Raw genomic sequence first — 27,336 nt, 5'->3', positions numbered from 1 at the left:
ATTATTATTATTATTATTATTATTATTATTATTATTATTATTATTTATTTCGTAGCCGACACCCTTATCCAGGGCGACTTACAATTGTTACAAGATATCACATTATTTTTACATACAATTACCCATTTATACAGTTGGGTTTTTACTGGAGCAATCTAGGTAAAGTACCTTGCTAAAGGGTACAGCAGCGGGGCCCCCACCTGGGATTGAACCCACGACCCCCCAGTCTAGAGCCCTAACCACTACTCCACACTACTGCCCCTGACCTGGTAACCCTGTCCATCTTCCTCCGTCTTAACATCACGGAGGAAACCCACCATGTGAGGCTCAGGGAGTACAAGAGGTCCCCGAATACACGCCCCAAGGTGGTTGCGCAACAGCTCTGTGACCACATGGTACACTGGCTCACCCCGGCGCTGAAAACAAGTCCACAGATGGGTGAGGCCATTGTGATCGAGCAGTTTTTCCATGTGGTCGGCGCCGAGACCCAGGCGTGGATACGGCGCCACAACCCCAACATCCCGGACCAGGCAGTAAAACGTGCAGAGGATTTCAAGGACTCCCTGGTGTCAGCCCAGTCCGGGCTACTCACCGCTCCAACACCACGGAGCATCCGAGCACCACCTCCTCTCTCTGCTCCTCCACCCCCACCACCGGGACCAGGTCAACGACCCAATGGGCAACCTTGCCTCCCCTCCATGGAGACCAAGGTTGGCCCCCAGCTGGGGTAGAGGTGCTGCCCCCGCCCCGTTGCCATACCAGCAGTGGGACAAATATCTAACTGCTGTGCCCTCCTTTCCCCCTACCTGTTTTAGGTGCCACCAGCCGGGTCATCAGGCAAAGTCATGCCCATCTGCGATGGAGTGTGACGTGGCCGCATGCAATCTGGCATCAGAAGCGGGTAAGTGAGGGGAAAATGGTTGGGAGGGGTCTTGTATTGTTAATATAATTTTGGGAAATGTGAAAAACCATGCATTAGTGGACACAGGGTGTTGTCAGACCTTAATTAGAATGTCTCTCTTGGGCGGTGTGTTGTGGCACCCACAAGGTCAGGTGGCTATCTCCTGTATCCATGGAGACACGGCAACATACCCCACAGTCAAAGTATATTTATCGGTCGGTCCGATGAAACGTCACCTGGTAGTTGGGGTGGCGGAAAGGCTACCACACTATTGAAGGTGAGGATGTTGAAGGTGCTGGGGCGCTAGTATTTCCACATTTCCTTATCAAGGGGCAAAAACTGTATAGGGTAAACCTTGCCACGGGCACAGGACAGCCTGTAACACAATTATTGGTTCCCCCGTCTTGTCGACTGGAGGTCATTAGGCTGGCACATGATATCCCTTTCGCCGGGACACCTCGGAGCTGACAAGACGAGGGAGCGAATATTGGCTCGATTTTGAGGATGTAGAGGATGATTTGGGCCCCAAGCTAAAGACCTCTAGCACAAAGGACATTTTGATGGGAGAACAGTTACTTCCTGATCAGCAACATGAGCTGTGTATGTTAATTGAGGAATTCAACAATGTTTTTTCTGACATAGCCGGTAGAACTAACCTTGTTGAATATGCCATTGTCTCTCCCCCAGGTGTCACAGTGCGAGAGAGACTTTATCGGATCCCAGAAAGTCGACGAGGTGGTGTTCGCAAAGAGGTAGGAGATAGGAGCGAGTGGTGCAGTCAAATTGTGATAGTGGCCAAAAGGACAGCAACAACTGCTTCTGTGTTGATTTCCGCAAGGTAAACGCTATTGCCAAGTTTGATGCATATCCCATGCCTCGGGTCGACGAGCTTCTAGATAGACTGGGGACGGCAAGGTTTATTTCCACTCTGGATCTGACAAAGGGATACTGCCAGATCACGTTAACTCGTAGTTCTAGAGTTCCAGAGACTGTTGGACCAAGTTTTACATCCACATTGTGAATATGCGGCAACGTATATCGACAATGTGGTTATTTACAGCTCCACCTGGCGAGAGCATTTGGCTAGGATCACAGCCGTCCTTCAGTCTCTAAGGGCAGCCCGGCTGACAGCTAACTTGCAAAAATGTGCGTTTGCCAAGAAAGAGACACAATATTTAGGATTTATAATGGGGAATGGCAGGGTGAAACTCGTTGTCACTAAGGTCCAGGTCTTGGTGGACGCGGCAATCCCCAAAACCAAGGCTCAGGTGAGGTCTCTAACTGGGATTAGCCGGTTATTACCGCTGAGGGTTCTGAATTCTTGGATGGGATTTATAAAACACACGCAATGGCATAAACATGCAATTAATACGTGATTTGCGAGGGCAATGTCTCTGTGCGCTTCAGCCCTTGATGCATATGTAATTCTGGGGCGTTTCTGAATGAAACCGCTAAAATTGGGAGGGGATTTTGCAAATGAGGTCTATTAAATATTCTGTCTAATTTATTAAAGCTGTCGGTAATTGCGGGCCTCGTATTTGCGGGCCTCGTAAGAACTCTGAAAAGCAGGCGTTAATTGGCTGCAGTCAGACAGTAGGCTATATAAAAGGCAAGGTGATGTGGGAGACTTGTCTGCAGCAAGGAGGAGACATTGTTTTCAAGGACAAAGAAACATTTAATAACATTTTGCAAAGAGCTAATTTTTTAACCCTTCTGATCAAGTCAGTTTGTAAATTGCGGTTTATAATACCGTATTGTTTTGCAAACTCCAATTTTCAATACATGTTTCATAGCTTACATGACAAAAAAGAAAGTCTGCAAATAGAGAATATAGAATCCATGTAAAAAAAGGTTTTTAGAAGCACCTAAAAAGATCTCCAACAGTGGCAAAGCAAGGTTCTGACTAGAGCCTTTACTTCTAGAGTGTAGGCATTATTATAAGAATGGTGAAGGAGAGTAAGAAAAGATGGAACGATATTCCAAGGCGCACTAAAGAAAAAGTCTCAAATACATGTAATACAATGAGGGCTCATCCTCCACCGTTATTTTAGTAATGCCTACAGAATTTATGTTTCGTAATATGGCACTCTGGTATTTAACAATACTGGTTCAGGCAGTATTGTTAAATTCAAGTTTGAAAGAAAACGGTAAAAAACAAAAACGACAAAGGGGCAGGTGACACGCTTAGTGTGTAGCTAAAGCAAATACAGTACAGCTGGTTGTAGGCACATCTGAATAATGTAGTTATATTATAGACCATACAGATATGCTTTAAAATCATACATAGAGTCAGAAATACAGACATAAATAAGAAGTAGGGGAGTTGTAACTGCATAAGAATTTAAGAAGATATAAGTCATAGTTAAACTGAAAACTTTTCATATGAAGCTGTATGGAGTTATTGTTGTTGAACATATTGCTGTACAATGGAAGGATTTTCCACCCGTTTGACTGCCATGGATGTAAGTTAATAAAACATGTTGCTTCTGAAGTTTGAAAAGTCTATATGCCTGGAATTATTGTTGAACTAATATGTGAAGCACAGTAACTGGATGATGCGTCGTAATGTATAAGCAACATAGACCACAAACTCTGAAGTGGTACATTTGTTTATTAAGAAGCCACCACACATTCCATATTTTATTCCTTTGTCCTGGTGATGTATTTAGAGTACTGCTTGTACCAAAATCTCGACTTCCATATTGGTAAATTTCCGTTTTCGCTTCCAAGCATCCTCATCACCATGGCTAGTACCAGGCTGAGGTCTTTGTGTGCCATTCATTTTCTTTTGCAATGTGTGGCCTACACACGCAGGGTTCACCCAAACCCGGTATTTATTGTGAGAAGTGTGTAATTCTCCACCGATAATTGTGGTGAGGGGTATTTAAATTGTTTGATTGCAGAATCGCCTGCTTCACCTAATTAGTCTTATAAAATAGGTCGTTATTTTGATGCTGAGTGCGGCCGTACTGAATGCGGTTGGTTTTTCCCCTGCGAGTTTCCCATCCTGCCATTCAGCCTCTCCTTAGCCCCCCGCACATTTTCAAAGTGCATGGATGCCATCCTAGCTCCCTTGCGGCTGCAGGGGATCAGGGTGATGAATTACCTGGATGACTGGTTGATTTGGTCCCAGTCCCAGGAAGGAGCAGTGGCCCACACAGCAATTGTGACGGAACATCAGACGACAGAGTAGCTGCCATTCGCAACTGTCTGGCCCTGTTTCAACTAGAGTCCACAGTGCAAGTGGTGTTGTGCCAAAAATTACTGGGTCTGATAGCCGCAGCTTCGTCAGCCATCCAACTGGGGTTACTTCACATGCGCCCGCTTCAAGCATGGCTCAATGCCTTTCGGCTACACCCCAAGCGCGACAGACGGCGTAGGCTGACAGTGTCTCGTCTGTGCTGGAAAGTACTACGCTAATGGAGGCAAGCCCCTCACCCAAGCGAAGGCCTAAGGATGGGAGTGATTTACAACCGTCAAGTGGTGACAGACACATCCAACTCTGAGGATTCCGTGGATCCTGGTTGGACTACTGAAGTATCTCTCTATGAAGACAGCCTTTCTATTAGCTATCACCTCCGCTAAGCGGGTCAGTGAGCTACAGGCACTGTCTGTTGGGACAATAGAAGCAGGGTGTCGTTGAGCACGAACCCTGCTTTCCTCCCTAAGGTGATTACAGCTTTTCACTTGAATCAATCAGTGGAACTAGAGGCTTTCCATCCCCCTCCCCTTGCTGAGGACACAGATAGGAGATTGAATTCCCTCTGCCCGGTTCAGGCATTGAGCTGCGTCAGTCTGTCCAGCTCTTCGTCTGTCATGGTGAAAGGACCAGAGGTCAAGCCCTCTCTAAGCAGTGACTGTCCCATTGGATTGTGGACACGGTTTCGACTGCATATAGTAATGATGACCTACCCCCACCTGGGAGGTTGCACGTTCACACCACCAACCCTAGATGGCGGTAGCAAGATGTCCCTCATATGCTGTCCGCTCAGTCTCCCTTGCGATGGCTTTGGTATACTTTCCCAAAAGTACTGTTTTGCCGTTCATCTTTGAATTGAAAGGGAACGATAGGTTTACGGATGTAACCCCGGTTCCCTGAAAGAGAAGATGACCGCCAAGCTTGCGAGGTCGCATCACTCACATTCGCGGGTTCAATGCAAAAGAGACTGGTAGCTCAGCGCAGTGACTATTTATTACCTCGGGGGGCGGGACTGAGGACGTCACTCCGCGGAGGGGCCTATCGTCAGCTTTGATATAAAATGCTCAGTGAACACCTGACAAAGCAGGAATATCCCAAAAGTATTGTTTTGGCGGTCATCTTCTCTTTCAGGGAACCAGTTTCAGGGAATCGTTTTTTGAAACTAACAGAAATATCTGGCTGCTGTAATACAGAAAATCTGAGTGTAGCCATATTCAGTTATTTGGAAAATTAAATAAAACAGTGTGTCAGTAATGCTATCACAGCATTATGAGGTATATTTATTTTATATTATAATTAAATGTATGTAATACGATCATTTCAGTTCAGCCTTTTGGGTGTCGGTCGTGTACTATGACTGTGCCGAGTGCCGAGTGCCGAATGCCAACCCACACATGTGTTATTTAACAAGTTGAACTACCGTAACTGCTCTGTCCTGTGCTCCTCAACAAGTTTTTTTTTTTTTTTTTTTTTTTTTATATTACAAAAAAAAAAAAGATGTTTCAAGAATAATTATTTTTGATCATTGTGGGATTACATCTGTGGCCAAACCTTTTCCAGTACCCTACAGAATTAACCAATTTTGTTTCATAAACCAAATGAAACCTGCTGATGTTATGTTACATACCGCTTTGTAGTTTTCCACTTAACGAAAATGTGCTGCTAGCTCATCAAATTCGCTCGTAATATATTTCCATTGCATTTGTGCGCATCCTTTATTGTACAGGATACATTTTTTCCACCTCTATCGAACATTTTTTTGTTTGTTTGTTTGTTTTTTGTTGTTGTTGTTGTTCGCTTGCATGAATTAACCGAATTTCGCATGTTTCCATCACAGTTGTTGAACTTTTTTTATACTTTAGCGCTTTTAGCGTTTTAACATTTCTATTGTCGAGCTGTGCTACAGGATTTAAGGTAGGCATCCGTTTTTTCCGGTTTTATTCAGAAATGTATTTAGCACATCCCCTACAGCAGGGCTTCTCAAACTCGGTCCTGGGGACCCCCTGTGTCTGCTGGTTTTCATTCCAACCAAGCTCTCAATTACTTAACTAGACCCTTAATTGAACTAATACATTGCTTAATTAGACATTTTTACTTGTTTTCAGCTCTTAAACAGTTGCAGTTCAAGTTACTTATCAAATGTTATAGCTAACTTGAAATATGCAACTGTTTAAGAGCTGAAAACAAGTACAAATGTCTAATTAAGCAATGTATTAGTTCAATTAAGGGTCTAGTTAAGTAATTGAGAGCTCGGTTGGAATGAAAACCAGCAGCCACAGGGGGTCCCCAGGACCGAGTTTGAGAAGCCCTGCCCTATAGTTTAATTTTCTGTCAGATTCATTCAGTCATTCATAATAACTTAAAACAGAGAATTATACCTGTTGTAAAAGAGTGGAGGGCTAGTTATAAAGGCTATAATGTATATAGAGGTGTGTGTGTGTATATGTATGTTTGTATGTATATGTGTGTGTGGCTGTTTGTTCAGGGGTAGGGGGCCCACAGGAGTATGCTTGCCTAGGGCCCAGTGATGGCTTAATCCAGCCCTGGTCACAGCCCCATACCCTACAGGTGAGAAGACCATACCAGTCACTGCCTGTTGCACTTGCATCAGAGTACTGTAAATTCAAATTCACCACAAGTTTGACTGAACACTGTCTTTATGATGTGAACCAATAAACTATGGTGGAATAGCTTCAAACATGTGTTTATTATTGTTGTGAAACTGTACCATGCCCCCAAGATCATAATTCATTATTCATTTACAGTATTATCCTTAATATTTCTGCATTTCTGGATTATAACTTAAGATACCTTTGGTGAAGAAATTTGCATGTTTCTATTTCTATGGCAAGTCTCAACAACCATTACATAAACCAACCAATAGAAATCACATTTTAACAAATCACAAATTGTATTGCAGCCCAAGACTAATAAGTATCAACACCCACAGTTTGGAGAAATCCCCAGCAAATTCAGCACTGGCCTTTCAGCATCTCGTGTTTTTACACCGAAACCAGGAGGCTTTCTTGACTATATAATTATTACGGCAGCAGCATCTAATTCACAGAGGTGAACCTGCAACAACATGTTTAGGCAGAAATCAAAGCAAAGTATATAGTGCATCTAGAAATATAGGCCTCCCAGCACAGAGAGGCAGAACATCACAGGCCTTTGCCAGAGATCAAACAACTGAACATACTTTGATGAATTAAGTCAAGGCAGATTTCATATCAAAACAAAAACAAAGACAGAACAGCAATTTCTTTGAGCTTTCAGGGTTTTTTTTTCTTTTTTTTCTTACAAATATTTCTATTTTTGCTGGTATTGGAAACCTGGTGGCATTTTGTTAGGTGTTGTGCTTTTTAAGCATCCCCGAGAACAGATTTGATGATTTTGACATCCAGCTGCTGTCGTGGTCCCTGCTTGAGCTGCTTACTGTATATTCCCAGATGATAAAGATGATTGCAGGCGATAAAGACCTAACATTATTGGGTTCCTACTTGATACTCGATAACTGTATACTGTGACAAGAAAAAAATATTCCTTTTACATTGTCACCACAGTTTTACAGCCTCCAACTTCCTTTTAGGAAGTGACTCCATAGTGTGTTAAATAAACCCTGCATGCTAAATGTATTGGTGACCTTGACCTCTAACCTATTTTGGCTGCCATACTGGGGTTGTATCACTTCTTTTTAAGTTTCTGCTGTACACAGTACACCATTTAGTGATTCAAAGGCTGGTGCTATTGAGATCCACCAATGTTTAGTTTTCAATTGAAAATTAAACATGTCACAGCCACATGTAACCTCTGGACATGGTTGTATGTTTGGTAATACACTAGAGCAAACACATACACAGATAGTTTCTCTAGCCTATGTTACAGATGTCTATGGCAAGCAACTACGACTTGAACTCAGGCAAAAGCATGTTAACAGACAATATCACATTGTTCAAATCATTGCGATATGAAACACTTTTTTTACACAGTAAAAAGCAACTGGACAGCAAATAATGTCATTTTAAACTATGGGGTTTGTATTAATCTAAACATAAAAAAACACATGCATTCATTCTATTACTACACAAGAGAAAAGGAAAGGAAATGAAAAGATCAACTAAACAGAACTGTCAAGTTCCCGAAGCATGAGTGAGCTGTATTACCAGAATTCTACATAAAATGTATTGCTTTGCTGTACATTGCATTTGTAAAACTAACAAAACAACCAATCATATTCAACAAAGACCAACAGGTCTGTGCATCTTAAGTAATTACAGTAACTCCCACTGTGAAACTAAAATAAGGAACCACTGGCAACAAAAGGTCAAGTCAGCTATCCAGAAAACAGAAAAGTAGTCCATTATATATTAAGCACAATCCAATCCATGTTAGCACCAGTGTAGAAGCTTTAACAAAGCAATACATAAGACCAATCCCACATTAACAAATATGAAGTCACTATCTCAAATAGTTTCTGAGATAAGAGACTGTAAAACTGTAGCAACTTTGTAAAATTACTGGCACAAATAGGTTAGTTTTTCTTGCATAACATGATCAAATATCCCAAAACGTTATCATCCGAAAACCCAATACAGTCTAAAAGTAAAATCACACAAATTATCCAAACAAAATCACCCAGTTGAACAAAGAAACCACTACCTCAACACAGAAATCTCAGAAACGGAACAGCAAAAGAGGAACGTCAAGAAACACAAATTGCTATGATATTTAACAGGCATGTAAGAGCAACTGGGGACAGCTCAACATCTCTTGGCACATTGACATCCCACTCTACAGCAATAATTAGCAAACATGCCATGCTCCTTTTTAACTGAATGACTGGAGGCCTTGCAGAACTCACTGGAGTGCTTTTTCCTTTTCATACGTGTGTCCAGACATCCATTTGCATGCTGGTTGGCATTATGGGATATTGCAGACCATCTTACCCCAAAGTTTATTTATTTCTTTATTTATTTGCTCTGGCCATTCTACATCACTCCAGAAATTCCTTAGGCTAACATGCTAGAGGATCATAGAATCCTCATAAAGATTTTAGTATATTCTGAAACATCACTTATATTTCTCTGGGAACCAACATTATAAATTGTTAGAGGAATAGGCATTTAATATATTTATGTAATGCAAGCATAATTAACTTCCAACTTTCTTGGATGATATTTAATGCCACATGCCATTTCAATTAAACTCTTGGTAGAATCCAACTGGAAACGGTCCACAGACAATTAATTCTTCATTTATGAAATTATTATCCTTCATTTATATTTAGTTTTAACTACAATTCATAGACCAAAAGCGGTCTGTGTTATGTTAAATCATCCTTACTGTCAAACTGTATAACACCGGTGCACTAATCTAACGTGTTATCGAAGAAAAAATATATACTGTGGGCAAGAATAATCATTAAAAAAAAATCTCTTGCCCCCCTCCCCTTTCTATTTGCCCAACCCCCACAATACAAGCTACCGCCCTATCCTTTCTCTTCTCAACCAAGCCTTTGACACATTTACCACCTCTTTTTGGCGCTGCATGTTGGGAGTTGTAGTCATTGCTATCTTACGCTCTACAAAGTAAAGGGCTTAAAAATACATCTCCCAGGACAACCTACGCAGACAGAGCAGCAGTCTAGCCAATGTGAGCAGATGGGCGAGACGTCTGCCCGTCATAGTGATTAACTTAGCTTTCTTTTTGTATTTGTTTTAATTAATTTGTCAACTTTAACATTGATTAAGCATCTGAAGCTTATTAAGGACTAACTAGCCCTAAAGAGAAAAGTGACCGACATCTCCCCCCAGCTGTTTGAATTCTATAACTTTCATAATGGGGCGTAAATCTCCTCATCTAACAAGCTAGGGTGTACCTGTTTAGGAAATAATAGGAGTGGGTGGGTCTTTAACAAAAACAGTGATTGAAACTTGGAATACGATGCAATAAAATGTATTATTTAAAAAAAAGGGTCAGCAATACAACAAGCCGCATTTTAGACTTCACGGTGTTTAGGTAAAGTGCGTTTTATGGTGCCTTGTCAGTGTTTTTGTTTTTTGCAGGGTAGTACCGCCCTTTCTGGTAGAGCTGTCACTCACCAGACAGAGAGCCTGGTTATCCCGGCCGGAGGAGCGACGCCACAGCCCAGCAGCAGCCATTCGTGGAAAAATAGGCCGTCCTTATCCGAGCCTCAGCCAGCCTCTGAATCCATACCGTCCGGCCTTTTTTCTTAAACTACTCCTCTCTGTATTTTTATTAATGCGGAATGAGTGGTACGTTACCCCCTCCCCTCCTTCTTACCCCTCCCTCTTTCTCCAAACCCATCATCATCTTTTATATTTTTCTTTAGACTTGTTATATTTTCTGTTTTAATTACTGGTTGGTTTGACCTATAGTTTTTTTTTTTAATGTCTGAAACAGGGAACCTCCTTTTGGGTGTTACTTTTTTATCTATTGGGTCGGGTTTCGAACCACGTTCTGTGTTTTTTTTTTTTTTTTTTTCTAACACATATGGTGGATTACGATGATTGATTACGTTTAAAAAATGTTAGAACATTTTTTCTCGGTGGTCATAAGAAATCTATAGTATTTGTTCTTAACATGCTTTGTTTTTTCAGATCAAAAGAACGAAACGATGGCGACAGAAGGAGGAAAATCAATTGGTGGGGATTATAGTAATAAAGGCAAAACTTCTGTATTGCAGGTAATACATTCTTTTATGAAGTCTTTTTAATATGATTTTCAAGACTTTCTCTTTCTCTCTTAACCAACACTTCCTGTGTCTAACTGCTTGTCTGTACAGCCGGGCTCCATTAACATAGTAGTATACTCTGTAATTCGAGGCAGTTATACTATACAGACATTGCATTTGGTTATTTAAAAGACAGAAAAGCATGTACATTTACTATTATTATTATTCTTCTGCCTAGGACGCGCAACCCTCTCCTCTGGCACTGCTCGCCGCCACTTGCAGCAAAATAGGAGGGGCTCCAGGTGAAAACCAGGCAGGACAACAGCAAATTATCATCGATCCCAGTCAAGGGCTTGTTCATCTGCAGAACCAACCGCAGCAGCTGGAACTGGTCACTACGCAGCTTGCTGGGAACGCCTGGCAGATTGTCGCAGCAGCTCCGGCGGTATCTAAAGATAACATTACACAGCAAGGGGTTACAGTGGTCACCAGTGCAGCCGGCAGCAACCATGACAGCATCGCCACCAGCAAGGCTAAGACCGTCACCTCCAACAACGTTACAGTGGGGCAGCAGCAATTCCAAGTCATTCAGGTGCAGAACATGCAGAATTCGTCCGGCGGCGGCGTACAGTATCAAGTGATTCCGCAGATTCAGACTTTGGATGGCCAGCAGATCCAGTTCAGCTCTGTAAACCCCACAGCTCTGAACGTGCAGCACGACCAAATCCAGTTCATACCTGCAGGAAATAACCAAGCCATCATCGCTACGCCAAACAGGGCTACGTCTGCAAATATTGTCACCCAGAATGTGGCGAATCAAGCGATACCCTTTCAAATCAGGCCGGGGATGTCTTTCCCGTTGCAGTTGCAGACAATTCCTGGCGCTCAGACTCAAATGGTGACCACCGTACCCATTAACATAGGCGGAGTTACTTTGGCATTGCCTGTGATAAACAATGTGGCCGCGGGAGGAGGGTCTCTCCAGCTTGTTCAGCCTACTGATGGTGGGGTCTCTAACGGGAATCAGCCGGCTACCACGCCTGTCTCCACTGCTGTCAGCAGCATGCCGGGATCTCCCTCCTGCACAACCACTGCAGCTGCGACGCTGTCGGGCAGTGACACGCTTGTGATAAACTCCGCAGAAGCTAGACAGTACACCAACGCCTCGTCCACTTCAGAAAGTGCATCTGATCAAGAACCCCACAATGTCACGGGTAATGAGCCTGACGGGTCGAGCCCGGTTCAGGCTAACGGATTGCAAACGGTTCAGGACCAGTCCAGTCAGATTCAGCAGGTGCAGATCGTGGGGCAGCCCATGCTGCAGCAAATACAGATCCACCAGCCCCAGCAACAACTGATACAGGGTCTTTCTCAACAGGCAATTCAGCTCCAACCAGGACAGACTGTTCAGACGATCCAGCAGCAGCCTTTGCAGAACGTTCAGCTCCAGGCAGTGCAGAGTCCAACCCAGGTGCTCATTCGGGCCCCGACCTTGACACCGTCTGGACAGATCAGCTGGCAGACCGTGCAGGTGCAGAACCTTTCCAATGTGCAGCTACAGAACGCAGGATTACCCCAGCAGCTCACCTTTACCCCGGTGACTTCAAACGCGACAGGAGGCACATTTGCCCAAATCACGCCTCTTGCTGTTGGTGGTACTCCCATTACTTTAAATGCTGCACAGCTCGCATCGTTGCCCAACATTCAGACAGTCAACATTGCAAATCTTGGAGGTGCCGGGGTTCAAGTACAGGGAGTTCCCGTCACTATCACGGGTGTAACAGGTAAGCGAGTCTACTTGTTTATGTTTAGACTTTGGTGGGGAACACTACAGTACTGCAGTAAATACAAACTGCACCGTTTAAAAACAGTTTGAAATCAAACATACCCTGTTCTGTTTGGGGGTGTAAAAGACACATCTTAACTTATGTATAAGTTAAGTTGATTTTTTTTTTTCCCTTTGTAGTAAATCATAGTGCCTTAACTTGTGTCCATTTGCTTAACTTAATTGTATGTTTGCTGTTATGGGGACATTCAGTAGCACTTTTTAGGAGATCGATTCTTCTGGAAAAGCTTTAGTTTTAAATGTAAAGCCTTACTAATTGATTGTTACTCATTGGGTGATGGAGGTGAAAGTAACAAAAATTAAATAATGAGTGACAATTAATTAAATGTTAAATTTAAGCAAGTTTCGCATATTGAATTTTAGCATCAAATAATAAATACTAGCATTAATTAGTAAAAGGCTTGTAACCAGGAGGTCCCCGGTTCAAATCCCACCTCAGCCACTGACTCATTGTGTGACCCTGAGCAAGTCACTTAACCTCCTTGTGCTCCGTCTTTCGGGTGAGATGTAATTATAAGTGACTCTGCAGCTGATGCATAGTTCACACACCCTAGTCTCTGTAAGTCGCCCTGGATAAAGGCGTCTGCTAAATAAACTAATAATAATAATAAATTAAATATTAAATTAATGTATCAAATGTTACATTTTAACATCAAATAATACATTTGCATTGAATATTAAATGCAAGTATTGAATGTTAAATACTACCATCGAATGTTAAAAACTAGCATCAAACATTAAATGTGAGCTTTATCCATTCAATGTGCCTTTTATCCATGCGTTGTGCACTTTGTCATTCGATGTGGTTTTTATCCATTCGATGCATGCACTTGCAAACTGTCAATCAATCCCATCCGCCCCGCCCATTCCCCCCCTTTCCACATCGAGGAGATCGGTGTTAACCTGTTCAGCCAATGAGAGGCTTCGATTTTCAAACTGAAATACGGTACCTGTCTTGGATACAGGGGATACAGGTTTCTGAGGGGGTACTGAATTGGTGACAACACCTGTAAACTCAAGATGTAACTCAGAAATGACTTCAGATAAAACTTACTCCAACGGGCCGTTGGCATAAATTCTGCTTGCCTCTGAATTAATCAAAATACTTTGAAGCCACTCTAAAATGTACAAAATGGTATCATCACTGGTATTAGTTTATAGCATGTTTCTTGCAAGAATACTTTTTTGTCGAGCGTAGTTCTGTAGCTGGGTCGGTCCGACGGGCCTAGCAGCTTCAACCATGTGAACTTAATAAAATAAAATAAAATAAAAACTATTGTAAAAACAACCGCACGTTTTAATACCGTTATTTAATATAAACATTTTTACACACAAAACAGGTAAAACAACAAGACTGTTTTAATTTCTACAGACGGAACAAGACAGGTACTGTATTTCAGTTTGAAAATTGAAGCCTCTCATTGGCTGAACAGGTTAACACCGATCTCCCTGATGTGGGAATGGGCGGGGCGGGTAGGATTGATTGACAGTTTGCAAGTGCATGCGTGGAATGGATGAAAGGCACATTGAATGGATAAAGCTCATTTAATGTTTGATGCTAGTTTTTAACATTCGATACTTGCATTTAATATTCAATGTTTAATTTTTTATTTGATGCTAAAATTCAATATGCGATACTTGCTTAAATTTAACATTTAATGAATTGTCATTCATTATTTAATTTTTGTTACTTTCACCTCCCATAGATGGAACCCCTTGCAGTGTCCCAAAAATGTACCAAGGCTTATGCAGTGTTTCAAGCCTTTTAGACTTTATACTATTCTAAAGGCTAGGTAACATTAGGTATTCCAGATTAGTTAATTGGGGTCTGTGAAACCAGCCTTTAGTGTTTTAAAATACCCCTTTTAACCTAAATGTACAGTACTGTGACCCCTATTCAAAATGTTTCCACCTAGGAGTTATTTAAATAATGTGTTGATATAGACATTTTATACTCCAGTTTCATGATTGTCAAACTTTATAAATCATCACTCGTTTTTAAACTGCATAGTGCTTACATAAAGATTTAATAAATAACACTGATACAGTCATTAAATCATAATTGATTATTATTAATTTAATACTTTTGCTTCTTTTTTTTTCTCTCTAGTCTCAACTTGCTTACTGAATGGTTAGACAGTGGTAGGCTGCTGAAACCCGGTTTGAGTTTCTAAAGTAGTTGATCGAGGAACACTGACACCAGGGCTGATTTCGTGGTAGAAGAGAGAGTTGTGAATGTCAGACATTTTATTGTGTAGTTATTTCAGGGAGAAATAGGGATTTTAGTCATCTGCTTGAAATACAAGTAAAATAAAATAAAAAAATAAAAAATGCTAAGGAGAGGCGTGATTTGAACCCTGTTCTAGGTGGTGTTTTTCAAAACCTGCCATCCGAATACTTCAGTGTGGGGTTAGGTGCATTTTCATACCAGAATTTATTTTCTGGAAACATCTGCAGTTTTTTGAAAACTGTTGCAGTTTTAATGTTCATTTGGATTGCAGTGATATTGTTCACACAAAGATTTGTCAACAAGAGTGATATAAAAAAAACAAAAAAAACAATGATATTCGCTGGAGGCTATGATTTTTAAATGTTCAATTATTCTTGTCAGGACTTGGTAAAAAGACTACCTAGCAACAAGTGCAAGGGTAAGAAACCTAAACAAACAAAAAGTACAATCTGAATAAAACACATTGGTAAATTAGTTATAGGGAGCAGTTAAACTGCTGTTGTCAGTAGTTTTGTGCTAGTTTTATGTCATTTAGAATTGTTTTAATCCTGCAGATTTTTGGTTTGTTTTGCCCTCAGACTACCCATGTGTTTGTTATGCAGAGTATATATTGCAGCTTTTTAAGAAGCTCCAGAAATGAGATGTTAACCTTTTAGTGCGTCTATTATTGTTATATAAATATTTTAAAACGTACCGTAATAAATCAGTGGCACATCGTCAAATGTTATGTGACCGCATGAATAACCTTCATGGCAGCTATTCAATTTATTGTTTTGACCGCAGAGTTTATTTCCTGTAGGTGATACATCCTTTTAATCTTATCTGCCAATTTCTCCCATAAACTAAAACAGACCCTGGGGAACCATTATGAGACCATTATAAGCTTGGAGTTGCTCAAGGGCTATGTTTTTGAGACCACTTTTACCTGCTTCTGTTTGTTAATGACGTAACAAAGTGATGTCACTCATGTTCTGTACACTTGTACTGTATGTGGATAATCCAGTCCCATACATTTAAGCCTTTAAAATGCAGACTGACCTTTCCATTAATCTAGCACAGCGGTTCTCAAACTTTTTGGGACACACCCCCTTGTCTGTGGTACTTGACGTCCCCAGCCCCCCAACACACACACATACACATATAGGCCCTACTGGTAAAAAAAGTCCAACATGCCTGCGGCTTCTCTGTATGTCACTGCTGGTTTTTTGGGTGTTTTTTTTATGCACAAACAAGCCACCAATCCATCGTAATAAGACCAAATTTAACACTGTAAATTACAGTTTGCCGATGGTGACCAATGCTTACTACATGGAAATCATATCTATGGGACACGGTAAACCAAATATTCTCTTCAAAACCATTGATCAAGTCCTGCATCCAGCCATAGATAAATCCATCTCCCATTCATCCTCCTCTCTTACCTGCCATGATTTCTTCTCTTTCTTTCGGAAAAAAATCAACACCATTTATTCTACACTCTCCTGCCACAAACCCAGTCTAGTACTTGACCACCTTGACTCCCTTCCGATTGCCCCTCCTGCTCTCTCTTCCTTCTCTCCTCTCTCCATTACTGATGTCTCCAGCCTATTGTTGAAATCAACTACTGCCACATGCTCCTTGGATCCCTGGCCAACAAATCTTGTCCGTCTCTGTGCTTCTGATCATGCTCCTTTCATTGTGCACACTCTCAACCTGTCCCTGGATTCAGGATTCAGGGTTTAATTAAGTAACAGCCAAAATTGTTTGTGTCAGACTTGTTGAAAGTCTGTAACAAATATGGTTGATTGTTATTGTTGATGCGTTGTAGATATGATTATTAATGCAGGCATCGCAAAGTCCAGAAACAAAACAAAACGTTAAAATGTTCTGCACTGTATAAAACTGAGCTGATTTTGCCAGTGCTTGCTAGTCTATTAACCAGTTTGAAATGATTTTGAAGCAAATAAAAGTATTTTCATTTTTACTTTATTGTTAAAGATTTCACACTAGGCAATACTGCCCTACAATTACTGCATGTCAGTACTGTGATCGTTCCACTGTGTTATGTTGTGAACAGTAGTTTTAAAACTGAGCGACAGCAATTGCTTATCATAAAAGTTTACTGGTTCTTAAAATGAAGGGCCATATAAGAACGATAAATACTGTAACTGATTAGAAGGCCTTTTTTGTTGTTTTCCAAGTTGCTGCAGTTACACTGTAGATACTATTACTGTAGCATCTACAATGTCGATACGAGTTACTGTAAACGTAACTTACTGTAACTGTAAGTTACGAGTTTCTGTAAATGAGATACAGTTTTAGCAGACAATTAAGTAAACATTTATTTAAATGTTTTTGTAATAAATGTATAAATGTAAAACTGACTTTTTATGTGAACGTGCTGTGAAAGAAATCCACCAACCTATCAATCCGCCGAATTTAATACCAGCCAAAATTTCCCTTTGTGCGGTAAATATTAACTTAAAACAAATCTTTATGCCGACACCTCCAGGCATGTCAAAGTTTGTAGATGGCACTGTGCATATGATTGGTGCCTTTTAAGCTTGCATATTTTTGGACAAAGTCTGCTACCATCTGGTAATGTATGTTGTTTATCAGCTTACTATGTAGTAAGCGTTGGTCACAATCAGTAAACTGTAACTTGCAGTGTTAAGTTTGCTCTTATCACGATGGATCAGTGGCTGGTTCGTGCGAAAAAACAAAACATCAGTGACATACAGAGAAGCCGCAGGCATGTTGGATTTATTTATTTTTACCAGTATGTGTGGGGGACGTCAAGTACCACAGACAAGAGGAAGGGGGGCGTGGCCCAAAAAGTTTGACAATCACTGGCCTACGTTTAGATGTGTGCTGTAATTCAAAGAGGAAAAAAAAAAAAAATAAAAAAACCTAAACCTTCTAATGCCCCCCGCCTCCCCCCCCCCCCCCCCCCCCCCCCGGATACAGTCTACGCCCCCCAGTTTGAGAACCGCTGATCTAGCCGAAGGTCCGTTGTACAGTACGAGTGGCACAAACACCTGTCACAGAGAGCAAGACATTCTGTAGAGATGCTGGCATTAGGAGTTTGATTCATTATTCTTTTGTTATGTTCTTTCATCTGTGCTATAGTAATAGTATAACTATAGTATAGTTATAGTAATAAAAGCAGAAACACTTCAAGTAATATTAATATACAAAATGTCTCCAGTTCATTTTAGTTAGCTGTACTGTAAAATTGATATAAGGAAGGACATGAACTAAAATATTGGTCTCACAGTCACATCAAAGTCCCGTATCATGTTTATGTTGCTGAACAGGCTATAATAAGGTTTACAAATAAAAGCACATTACTGGTACATTAACTGTTTTGATATTTTTATTCACATGTCCTTGACCACAAATCTGGTTTGACCAGTGATTTCATCGCATCTGCTGTTTGCATCCAAATTAAGTGATACTTCATAGACTTTGCAGTGATCTTTGCTGACTGGCTAAATGTTGCTGTGTGGCTTATTGAGTAGAGTTCTTGTAGAGCTATTTTTAGTTCCTAGTTTGTATCCTACTGTAGAGAGTGATTGTAGTTACAAGTAGGTGATTGAAAAGGATATTGAAAATTTACAAAAAAAAACAAAAGGAAATTATAAAATGTTGACTACAATTAAGATTAATCATTTTGAAGTAATTTGCGGGGTGGCTTGTCATTAGTATTGAATCCGTTTTCAACTAATTTATCTTACGACTCATTCATTAAAAATGAACTGGGAGGTATAAAATGAAACTGACCAACACGGGTACTGCAGATCACCACGGCTGGAAACCGGCTGAGACGTAGGATTCTAAAGCTCTGTGCCGCACATCTTCCACGTATGCTCCCAAGGCTGTCTGGATTGAGAGCAGTGGATGTTTTCCCTTTGTTCCGGGACCTTGAACCTCCAAACATCCTCTACCAGCAAATCCTTATGCCTGGTTATCTAATGCCAATGGCTAGCGAAAGGACAGTTTGGACACAAACTCATCCATCTTGCTGGTGGGAAGAGGTTGTGCTGCATCACTCTTTCACAGATCTGCAGTGGATAGAGTCCTTCAGCGTCACCAGAGCAACATTCAGCATTATAGTGGAACTGGTAAAGGAAGATATGCAGCCAAAAAGGACACACACACACACACACACACACACACACACACAGGGGCCACGGCCACGCCCCCTGCACCTGCTGCTATGCTGTCTCTGCCTGCATTCAGAGCAATATAATGGCTTTACTGTTTGAAAAAAAGAATGACTATCCGAACAAATATTTAAATTATGAGCGAATATCCGAACAAGAAAATCCTGTGTTCGTCCCAGCACTAGTATTATTCTCTAGTCCCTAAACATTACCCATAAAGACACTTTGCTCAACAACACGCACGACACATAATAAACTTAGATACAGAATAACATTAACAATAATAATCGCAATAACAGGCATTGAAATATTACAGTGAGGGTCTCACCCTCAGATGGTGCATCAACGATCTCAATATTTGTGGATGAGAACAGTATTTTATGTGTGTGTAAAAGCAAGCAGCTAAAGAAATGATTGGCATTTTACTGTAAAGACGCACACTTCTGTATCCATGTATATCCTTGCGTGCAAAACAAACTATGGTGGCTGAATATGCCAAGTCACCAGCATTATTGATCATTATTGAGATCCACAATCCTGCAGTTTTTATATTTATCGCTCATACTAAATAACAGGAAGAAAAGTTAATTGTGAATGCACTGGAGCTCATATTGTATGTGAAAGAAACAACCTGAGTGTTAACCCGATAGATTGTTTTGTTTTATTTTATTTAATATTTTTATAATAAAAGTTGTATGGTGTAGAAATAATTACCATTCAACATTGCTCCACTGCCGTCTTGGCTAGCACAGCATTCAGCTTTCTATTTACCTTTCACACGCGTGAGAGTATGGGAGTGTCTACTGAGCTATGCCACCAGATTGGTCATGTGATACGAAAAGGTCTGCTTTGCATTCATACATATGTAAAGGCCGGCCCTGGTCTTGAATTGCAGGCCCTGGCCACATGGAAACGGCGGCCTAAATCTAGGCCGGCCCTGGGCTGCCTTTTCTTTTTTGGAGCGTTCACGTATGAGAAAAGGCAGCCTTGAGGCGTCCAAGTGTGAACAGGGTCTGTGGCGGAGTGTCCCGCCCCTTTATTTATTTATTATGATTTGTTTATTACGGCGAAAGCCGATTTTGTTATTTGTTATTTATAATTTAAAACCCCGTGAGGATGCGTGGCTGATCAGCTACTGATTATTTAACTAGCTGACAGTCACGCATCCTTACTAAACGCGTGCAGACTGTGGCCGAGGGGTTATAAGATAATTAACAGCTAGTTAACCCCTCGGCCAGAGTATAAGAAGCTGCAGCTGTCCGTGCTGCGGGGGTGGAGTGTACAGAGGAGAGTACGGGGAGCGGAGAGAGCGAGGAGGAAAAAAACTTGATTTAAAAACGACTGCTAAACCGTATTTATTTATTCGTTTGGCCCTTGTGCCTTTTTGTTTTGTTGATTGTTCAAATCTTTTGTTTTGTTTTATGATTTAATAAATACGCTGACCGCAGCAGCGTTCAGCTTCACCCGCCCATCCACTGTTTTGTTTCTGGTACTTCCTGGTCCGTGATGTCATCACACCTCACCACTGCAAGCCATCCTGCCACAGGTCTTAGATCCAAACCCAACTGTTGTTTGTATGCTTCACTATGAAAACAGTCTGACCTTGCTGACTAAGTGCAGCTAATCTCTTAACACAGTTGATAGGGATAGCTTGGGTATTTAGAGTAACTTGATCGAATCTAAACCGTAGTGCAGCAAACCTTAGTGTTTATATCTCTGTTAAAAACATGCATGTATTTATTTTATTGTATTTAGTAATGTTAATAAGGGGGTTCATTGATTGCTCTTTTTTGGAGGGGGTAGGGGTGGCCCAGTCATGACTAAACCCCCTTGTGCTTTACAGGGCAGCAGCAGAACCAGGACGGAGTGAAGGTTCAGTCGTCTCCAGTAACAGTAGCCGTGGGGAACATTGCAAACGCAGCGCTCAGTGCTGTCAGCACCGACCAGATCACACAAGTGCAAATTCAACAGACCCAGCAGGTCTCTGACCAGGAGGGGCAGCCAGGCAAGAGGCTCAGGAGGGTCGCCTGCTCGTGTCCCAACTGCCGGGATGGAGAAGGAAGGCAAGGAATTGCTAAATTCATTATACAGGGCGGGGATTAAGCCTCTGTGCCACTCCAAACTGCTGCTCCAACCAATGGGTTGACGGTTTTAATGTAATTCTGACAAAAGACCATATCGAGGAATTATTAGTCAGTCAACTACAGACCCTTTTATGACCCGTGGTGGTTGTCTCCTAACCCATGATTTGGTCCATGGAACTGCCAAATTTGTTGGCTCAAAAGTTTGTTTTTGTTCCCCACATGCAAGCATTACTGAGTGGCATATACAGAATACAACTGTGTCAAAAGGTAGAAAGAAGACAAATGGGTCCCATTCAGTTGATCTGAAGAGCACCAGATCAAAATACCGTTGCTATACCATTAAAATAGGGTCCTTCATATGCAAAGGTCATGTGACCAACATCTCTATCCTTGCATATGAGTATCTTAAGTGTAAGTTTCTAAAAAATATGTAAAAATGCCAGCAGCAATATTTAGATCTCATGTAGTCTGATGAACCTTTTCCCTGGTGAGTTTTCATATATGTTTTTACAATGCATGGAGGTAGTTTTTTCCCCTACAGCTTAAAATAAGGTAACAATAATATTTTGAATTCTTGCTCTGGAAAGGGACGGTTTTAATACTTTGCAGTTATAATGACTTCATATACCATACTAACTTGGCAGCATAAGGATTTTTTCATAATTGCAGTGCCTGGAGTACCGGCATATACAGTTGTAGTCAAAAGTTTACATACCCCAATGGAAATTTGTAATTTCTAGAAATGTATTATCTAGAAAAAAAAAGCCCCTATCTATATCTGATTGAGAATCTTTGGTATGAGTTGAAGAAGGCTGTGCACAAGAGAAGTCCTCGGAATTTGAACAAACTGGAACAATTTTGCGTTGAAGAATGGTCAAAAATCACAAAAGAATCATGCCAAAAGCTCATTGACAAATATCCTAATCATTTAAAAGAGCTTATTATTGCTAAAGGTGTTTCCTTGTCAGGGTATGAATACTGGGTATACAGGGTATTGAATTAGCATTTTTGGAGTTTTCCAAAAAAATTGCTGAAATAAATAATTGTATACATCTATTTCTTGTAACGTTTTTTTCCTCATCCACAAAAGCAAAACTTTTGCTACAAAAGATTTTTCCTGTAATTCTTTGTTTTCAAGAAATTTCTAGAAATTATAAATTTTCATTGGGGTATGTAAACTTTTGAGTACAACTTGTATGTGTGATCTTTCTACATTTTTTTAACTTTACCACCCTGTATTGAGAATTTGGGAAACTATGTTCCAACAATGTAATGCATGGTGCAGTGGTTAGAGGAAGGGGCTTGTTCCCAGTTCATTCCCACCTCAGCCACTGACTCGCTGTGTGTGACCCTGAGCAAGTCACTTAACCTGCTTGTGCTCCGTCCTTCGGATGAGACGTAAAACCAAAATCCTATTGTAAGTGACTCTGCAGCAGCAATTGTGATGCAAAGTTCTGTAAGTTGCTTTGGATAAAAGCGTCTGCTAAATGACTAATGAAAAAAGATGATAATTTTTCTAAACAAAGCTACAAAAGTACTGGAGGTGTTGTAGATGTCGGTTAATTCATTTTTAGACTTCATAGCATAGGTAACGTATTACAACTGCTGATTAAACTGAGGAGGTTCAAGCATTATAAATGATTATAATTGCCCCAGTATCCCCCCCCCCTCCCCCCCCTCCGCAAACACACACACATTTAGCTATTTTAGATTATCATAGATATGGTCGCTAACAGTTTTGACTAGCATTTGGTTTGATTTGGTCCTTTTCCTTCCAACTGGATCTGTCTTCCCTGAAGTAGACCCATTTATAGTGAGAGCCTCACCCTTAGAACCAGTTCCGCACTGCATTCTGGACAGTGACCTGAGCATCCTGATTTCCAACAGAAACAACAGCGAGCCGGGGAAGAAGAAGCAGCACATCTGCCACATCGAGGGCTGTGGGAAGGTGTACGGGAAGACGTCTCACCTGCGAGCGCACCTGCGCTGGCACACAGGAGAGAGGCCCTTTGTGTGTAACTGGATCTTCTGCGGGAAGAGGTTCACCAGGAGTGACGAGCTGCAGAGACACCGACGCACCCACACAGGTGAGCAATTCCATTTGCATGCTTTCGTGTTTTAGGAGGCTAAGCAATATGTTAGCCCTCCCAAGGTATATAGTGGCTCATACGTATGTGACATGGAATAGAGAAGAGCTAGAAAACTGCTTATTATCCCCAGCCTTGTGGGATATTGTGGAGATGAGGTTTATTCTTTTGTGAAGAAACTTGCATAGGACATGATGATATGTGTAAAAATGTAATTATTTTTTTATTTATTTTATTTATTTTAATTTTAGAGTGACCAATTATTATTTATTTTCCCCCAATTTGGAATGTCCAATTATGTTTTTTTCTCCTCACCGCAGCGAGTCCCCACACAGCACAGACATTCTGAGGGCGCGTGAGCATCCTCCGATCTCACAAGCCTAAAGCCAGAATTGCTTTTACGCCAAGCAATCCAGAGCAGGTGGGCGGGCTACCGATCCTGGAGAACAGAGACCAGCTCTGCCTCTTATCCAATTTGAATGTGCTCTGTGTCTGGTCAGTAGCGTTTGCTGTTGCGTGATGAGGAGAAGCAATCCCTGCCAGTTTCCCATCCCCCACCCTGGGAGTGTCCCAATGTGACGCCCCACTCAGGGTCCCCAGCAAAGTTCAGCCTCTTTGCACGGCCCGGACACGAACCGGCGCCGTCCAAGCAGGGTGACTCATCCTGCACTCCCAGCAGCAGCACTTTAACTGGATGAGCCACTCGGGGACCCCTGTAAAAATGTAATCTTGTGATGAAATTTGGTATGGAAAGTTTGCATCACAGTTAATTGAGATTATTGAAGTATGTGTGTCACATTTATATTTTTACATTTATGTACTGTTTAGATCATGGTTAACCAGATTTAACCCTTAGAGGTCTATTTATTCAGAGCCTCTCAGGCACGTCAAGTCTAATTAATTTTTAGACGCGCTGTTTAAAAGTATTTTTTTCCACAGTCAAACGGGTTTAAATGGCCCTGCATATCAACAAAGCACTCACTAGGCATCTCCAGCCCCGCCCCACCCTTTCGTTCGCTATAGCCTTCACCTATGTAAGAAATAAATAATAATAAAAATAGTAGTCGTACATACCGATCAATCATCTCCTGATCACTCGCTTTATCACCAAACTCCTCAATAATGCGATCCAAGTCATTATTTTATTACTATAACATCTTAAAAAAGCTCTGCAAATGTCTGTGTTCTCTGTGCGCTGATTCACAGGCAGCCAGCTTGTTTACTTACGACCGCCCCGTTATCTGATACCAGGGCCATGTATGACTATTCATGAGATACGCCTTTATTTATTTATTTATTTTTTTCGACTTGTCTCGGCTCCTGTCGCTCCCACTCGGCAATTGAATGGTTTTCTCGGCTTTTTCCTGGAGAAAAAACGACTAGAAACCCGTTTTTTGCGTTGCTATAATGATGTCGGACCCAGTCCGACAAAGGACCTGAGAGGAATAATTGCAATGTCGGAACCAGTCCGACAATGGACCGCAAAGGGTTAAAAGGCACTGCATATCAACAGGACACTTGGTACTGCATCTCTAGCCCCGCCCCACCCCTTGTTCGCTGTATTTTTCACATACCTCTTCATAGTTGTGCATACTGACAAACATCTCTTGATCACTTGTTTTATCACCAAACTCCTCAATAATGCAATCCAAGTCATTTATTTTATTACTATAACATCTCAAAAAGCTATGCAAATGTCCATGATATTCTCTGAGCGCTGGATGTGGAAGCAGCTATCTTGTTTGTTTATGTCCGTGTTATGTCTGTGGTGCAGGGACTATTTGTATTGCTCAGATCCACCCCTTTTTTTTCCGGCTCCTATCGGTCTCACTCAGCCATTGAAAGGTTTTCTCAGCTTTTTCTGGAGAAAACACCACTAGAGACCTGTGCTTGACGTCTTTTTGATGATGTCGGACCGGAAAGAGAAAATTGTAATGTCGGACCTGGTCCGACATAGGACCGCAAAGGGTTAATGGCGCTAATAGCACTGATGTTGTATTTACAGCAGTGTGCTGTGACACACTGACTTCCACTCTGAGGAGCTACAAGCCAAGGCTCCTTTTTGATCCTATCAGTAATGAAATGGGAATGGCTTCAAGCAGCGGTCCTTAAAGCCAGTAGTGGGGATATTCTTACTGTTAGGCATAACTAATATGGAATTGACAGATACTGCAGCAGTGAGCTTCAAGGGTAATTAAACACACAGTGAATAGCAATTTACACAGTGTTACCAGAACTGGGGGTATTAAACTACAGTGGTGTAGTGTATTCTTAAGAACACCAGAGAGACTGCCATAATAAAAACAAATGTTGCCACATTTTATTAGATGTATTCATGAACATTTGATTTTTAATGAAACCCTGTATTTGTTAGGTTGGGAAAGTAGAAATAACAGTACTTGTTTTTTGCTTTGACATGGTAAATAGAATCATGCTTTTGTAACTAGATTTTTTGCATTTTAGTGTGGTGTTCTTTTTTTTTTTTTTTTTTTTTGTAGGTGAGAAAAGATTTGAATGCCCAGAATGTTCAAAGAGGTTCATGAGAAGCGACCACCTTTCCAAGCACATCAAAACTCACCAGAACAAGAAGGGTGCTGCAGCCCTGGCTATCGTCACCACTGAGGACATGGAGGACGCTGTGAACGATGTCCTGGGCTCCCCGCGGATTGTCACTGTAGCCTCGCTGTCCCAGGATTCAAACCCAGCTTCCCCAAACGCATCAAGCAACATGGATGAGTTTTAAAGAGGATTTTCTATACCTGGGTCCCATTTTGCACTCAAGGTTGCATACCTTTCAAGATATGAAAGTGGACCAAAAACAAAATGAAAACATGCACATCAGAAGATTTTTTTTATGGTAGCTTTTAAAATAAAATGAATGTATTATAACAGATTCTAGTAGTACTGCCGAAATGTCTTTTAATACTAGTTGAAAAATAAATATAAAAAAGCACAATGGTTCTGAATAATATCAATGCAGTGGGTATTTCACTATATAAAAAAATTAATAAAAATGTTTTTTTATGCAAAACAGAGTTGCCAGTTTGCACCACCTTGATTAACTAAAATGTCTCACTGAAAAGAGGTCAGAAAGTTGATGACAGCATAAAGACATACCCAGGCCAGTATTCCTGTACTAAATATCTTCTGTTTAGTTAACAGATGATGGCTTTCTTTTTTTATTTTAAAGAAATACTTGACCATAATATTTGTAAAGAAGATTTTTTACAAAATAGTACATCTCCTTGAAAACATCAGTGATGTTAGGTTTTGAAGAGAACATTATTATTATTTTTTTTAACAATGTTTAACTTTACCTGTTAATACTTTTAAAGAAAGCTATACTGTAAAGACAATCTTTTTTTTTTTTTCAATGAAGTCATGTTTACATTAGGATTATATAATAAAAGTAATGATTTCTTCTATCGTGTTTATTAATTGGTTTAAAGATAATCGCTGCTTTGCTCACCGGATTTTGTGCAGGGAGAAACTCATTTGTTTTGCTGTTGTATCGATTCTTAAGCAGCTCAGTTACCACACGATGAATTATATTGCCTTAATATACTGTAAAAGATAATTGTAAGTTATTTCTCCGGAGATAGAAAGGTGTTCAGCTGTCCGACTCCATTCCCCTGTGAAGAATCGATGTCCAAAGTAGCGTTCCGAGTCCACTAGTGTGTCTTCAAAGGAATGTAAAATATAGTGCCCAATTTATACTGAAACCGGAGCAAACGGATAGCTGAAGAGTAAAGGCCACTTTGGGGTGCAATAGCATGTACTCAAATGGCATTTTACTTTTATTCATTCCTTTTTCTTGTTGCAGCTTTTATGCCAGTGTCTTGCTTTGTCTCAGAGAAGGCTACTTTAGTCTCCATATTTATAATATAAATAATAATTCCAGTGTCGGTATTAGATGTGAGTTAGTACATTCTGTTAGATTTTGGTTATGTTCATATATTGGCAGAACTAGATGACTAGTACTGATTTCTTATTTATCATTATTTCAATATTTGCCTTTGTAAAATGAACAGCTAAAGTGTGTATTGTAAGCTACCTATTACATTTTCAGGAAATTATGTGCAGCATGTTTTTATATATATATATATATATATATATATATATATATATATATATATATATATATATATAT

The 27,336-nt window shown here is 40.8% G+C and overlaps 1 protein-coding gene across 2 annotated transcripts; it reads left to right on the top strand.

The window, feature by feature from the left end:
• The first annotated feature begins 9,983 nt into the window (after nt 1-9,983).
• Nucleotides 9,984-27,312, top strand: sp4 (sp4 transcription factor). 2 transcript variants are annotated; one of them, XM_034000656.3, is made up of 6 exons: nt 9,984-10,118; nt 10,721-10,806; nt 11,033-12,578; nt 20,859-21,078; nt 22,987-23,186; nt 25,685-27,312. In XM_034000656.3, the coding sequence occupies exons 2-6, from the start codon at nt 10,738-10,740 to the stop codon at nt 25,927-25,929; spliced, it is 2,280 nt and encodes a 759-aa protein (XP_033856547.1). In that variant the 5' UTR covers nt 9,984-10,118; nt 10,721-10,737; the 3' UTR covers nt 25,930-27,312. The 2 variants fall into 2 exon arrangements, with proteins under 2 accessions (XP_033856547.1, XP_033856546.1); XM_034000655.3 differs by having other exon boundaries at nt 9,984-10,375.
• The last annotated feature ends 24 nt before the right edge of the window (nt 27,313-27,336 follow it).

Source organism: Acipenser ruthenus, chromosome 4, assembly GCF_902713425.1.
Source record: "Acipenser ruthenus chromosome 4, fAciRut3.2 maternal haplotype, whole genome shotgun sequence".
NCBI lineage: Eukaryota > Metazoa > Chordata > Actinopteri > Acipenseriformes > Acipenseridae > Acipenser > Acipenser ruthenus.
Note: the sequence above shows the minus strand (reverse complement) of the source record. Positions and strands in the feature narration are given on the sequence as shown.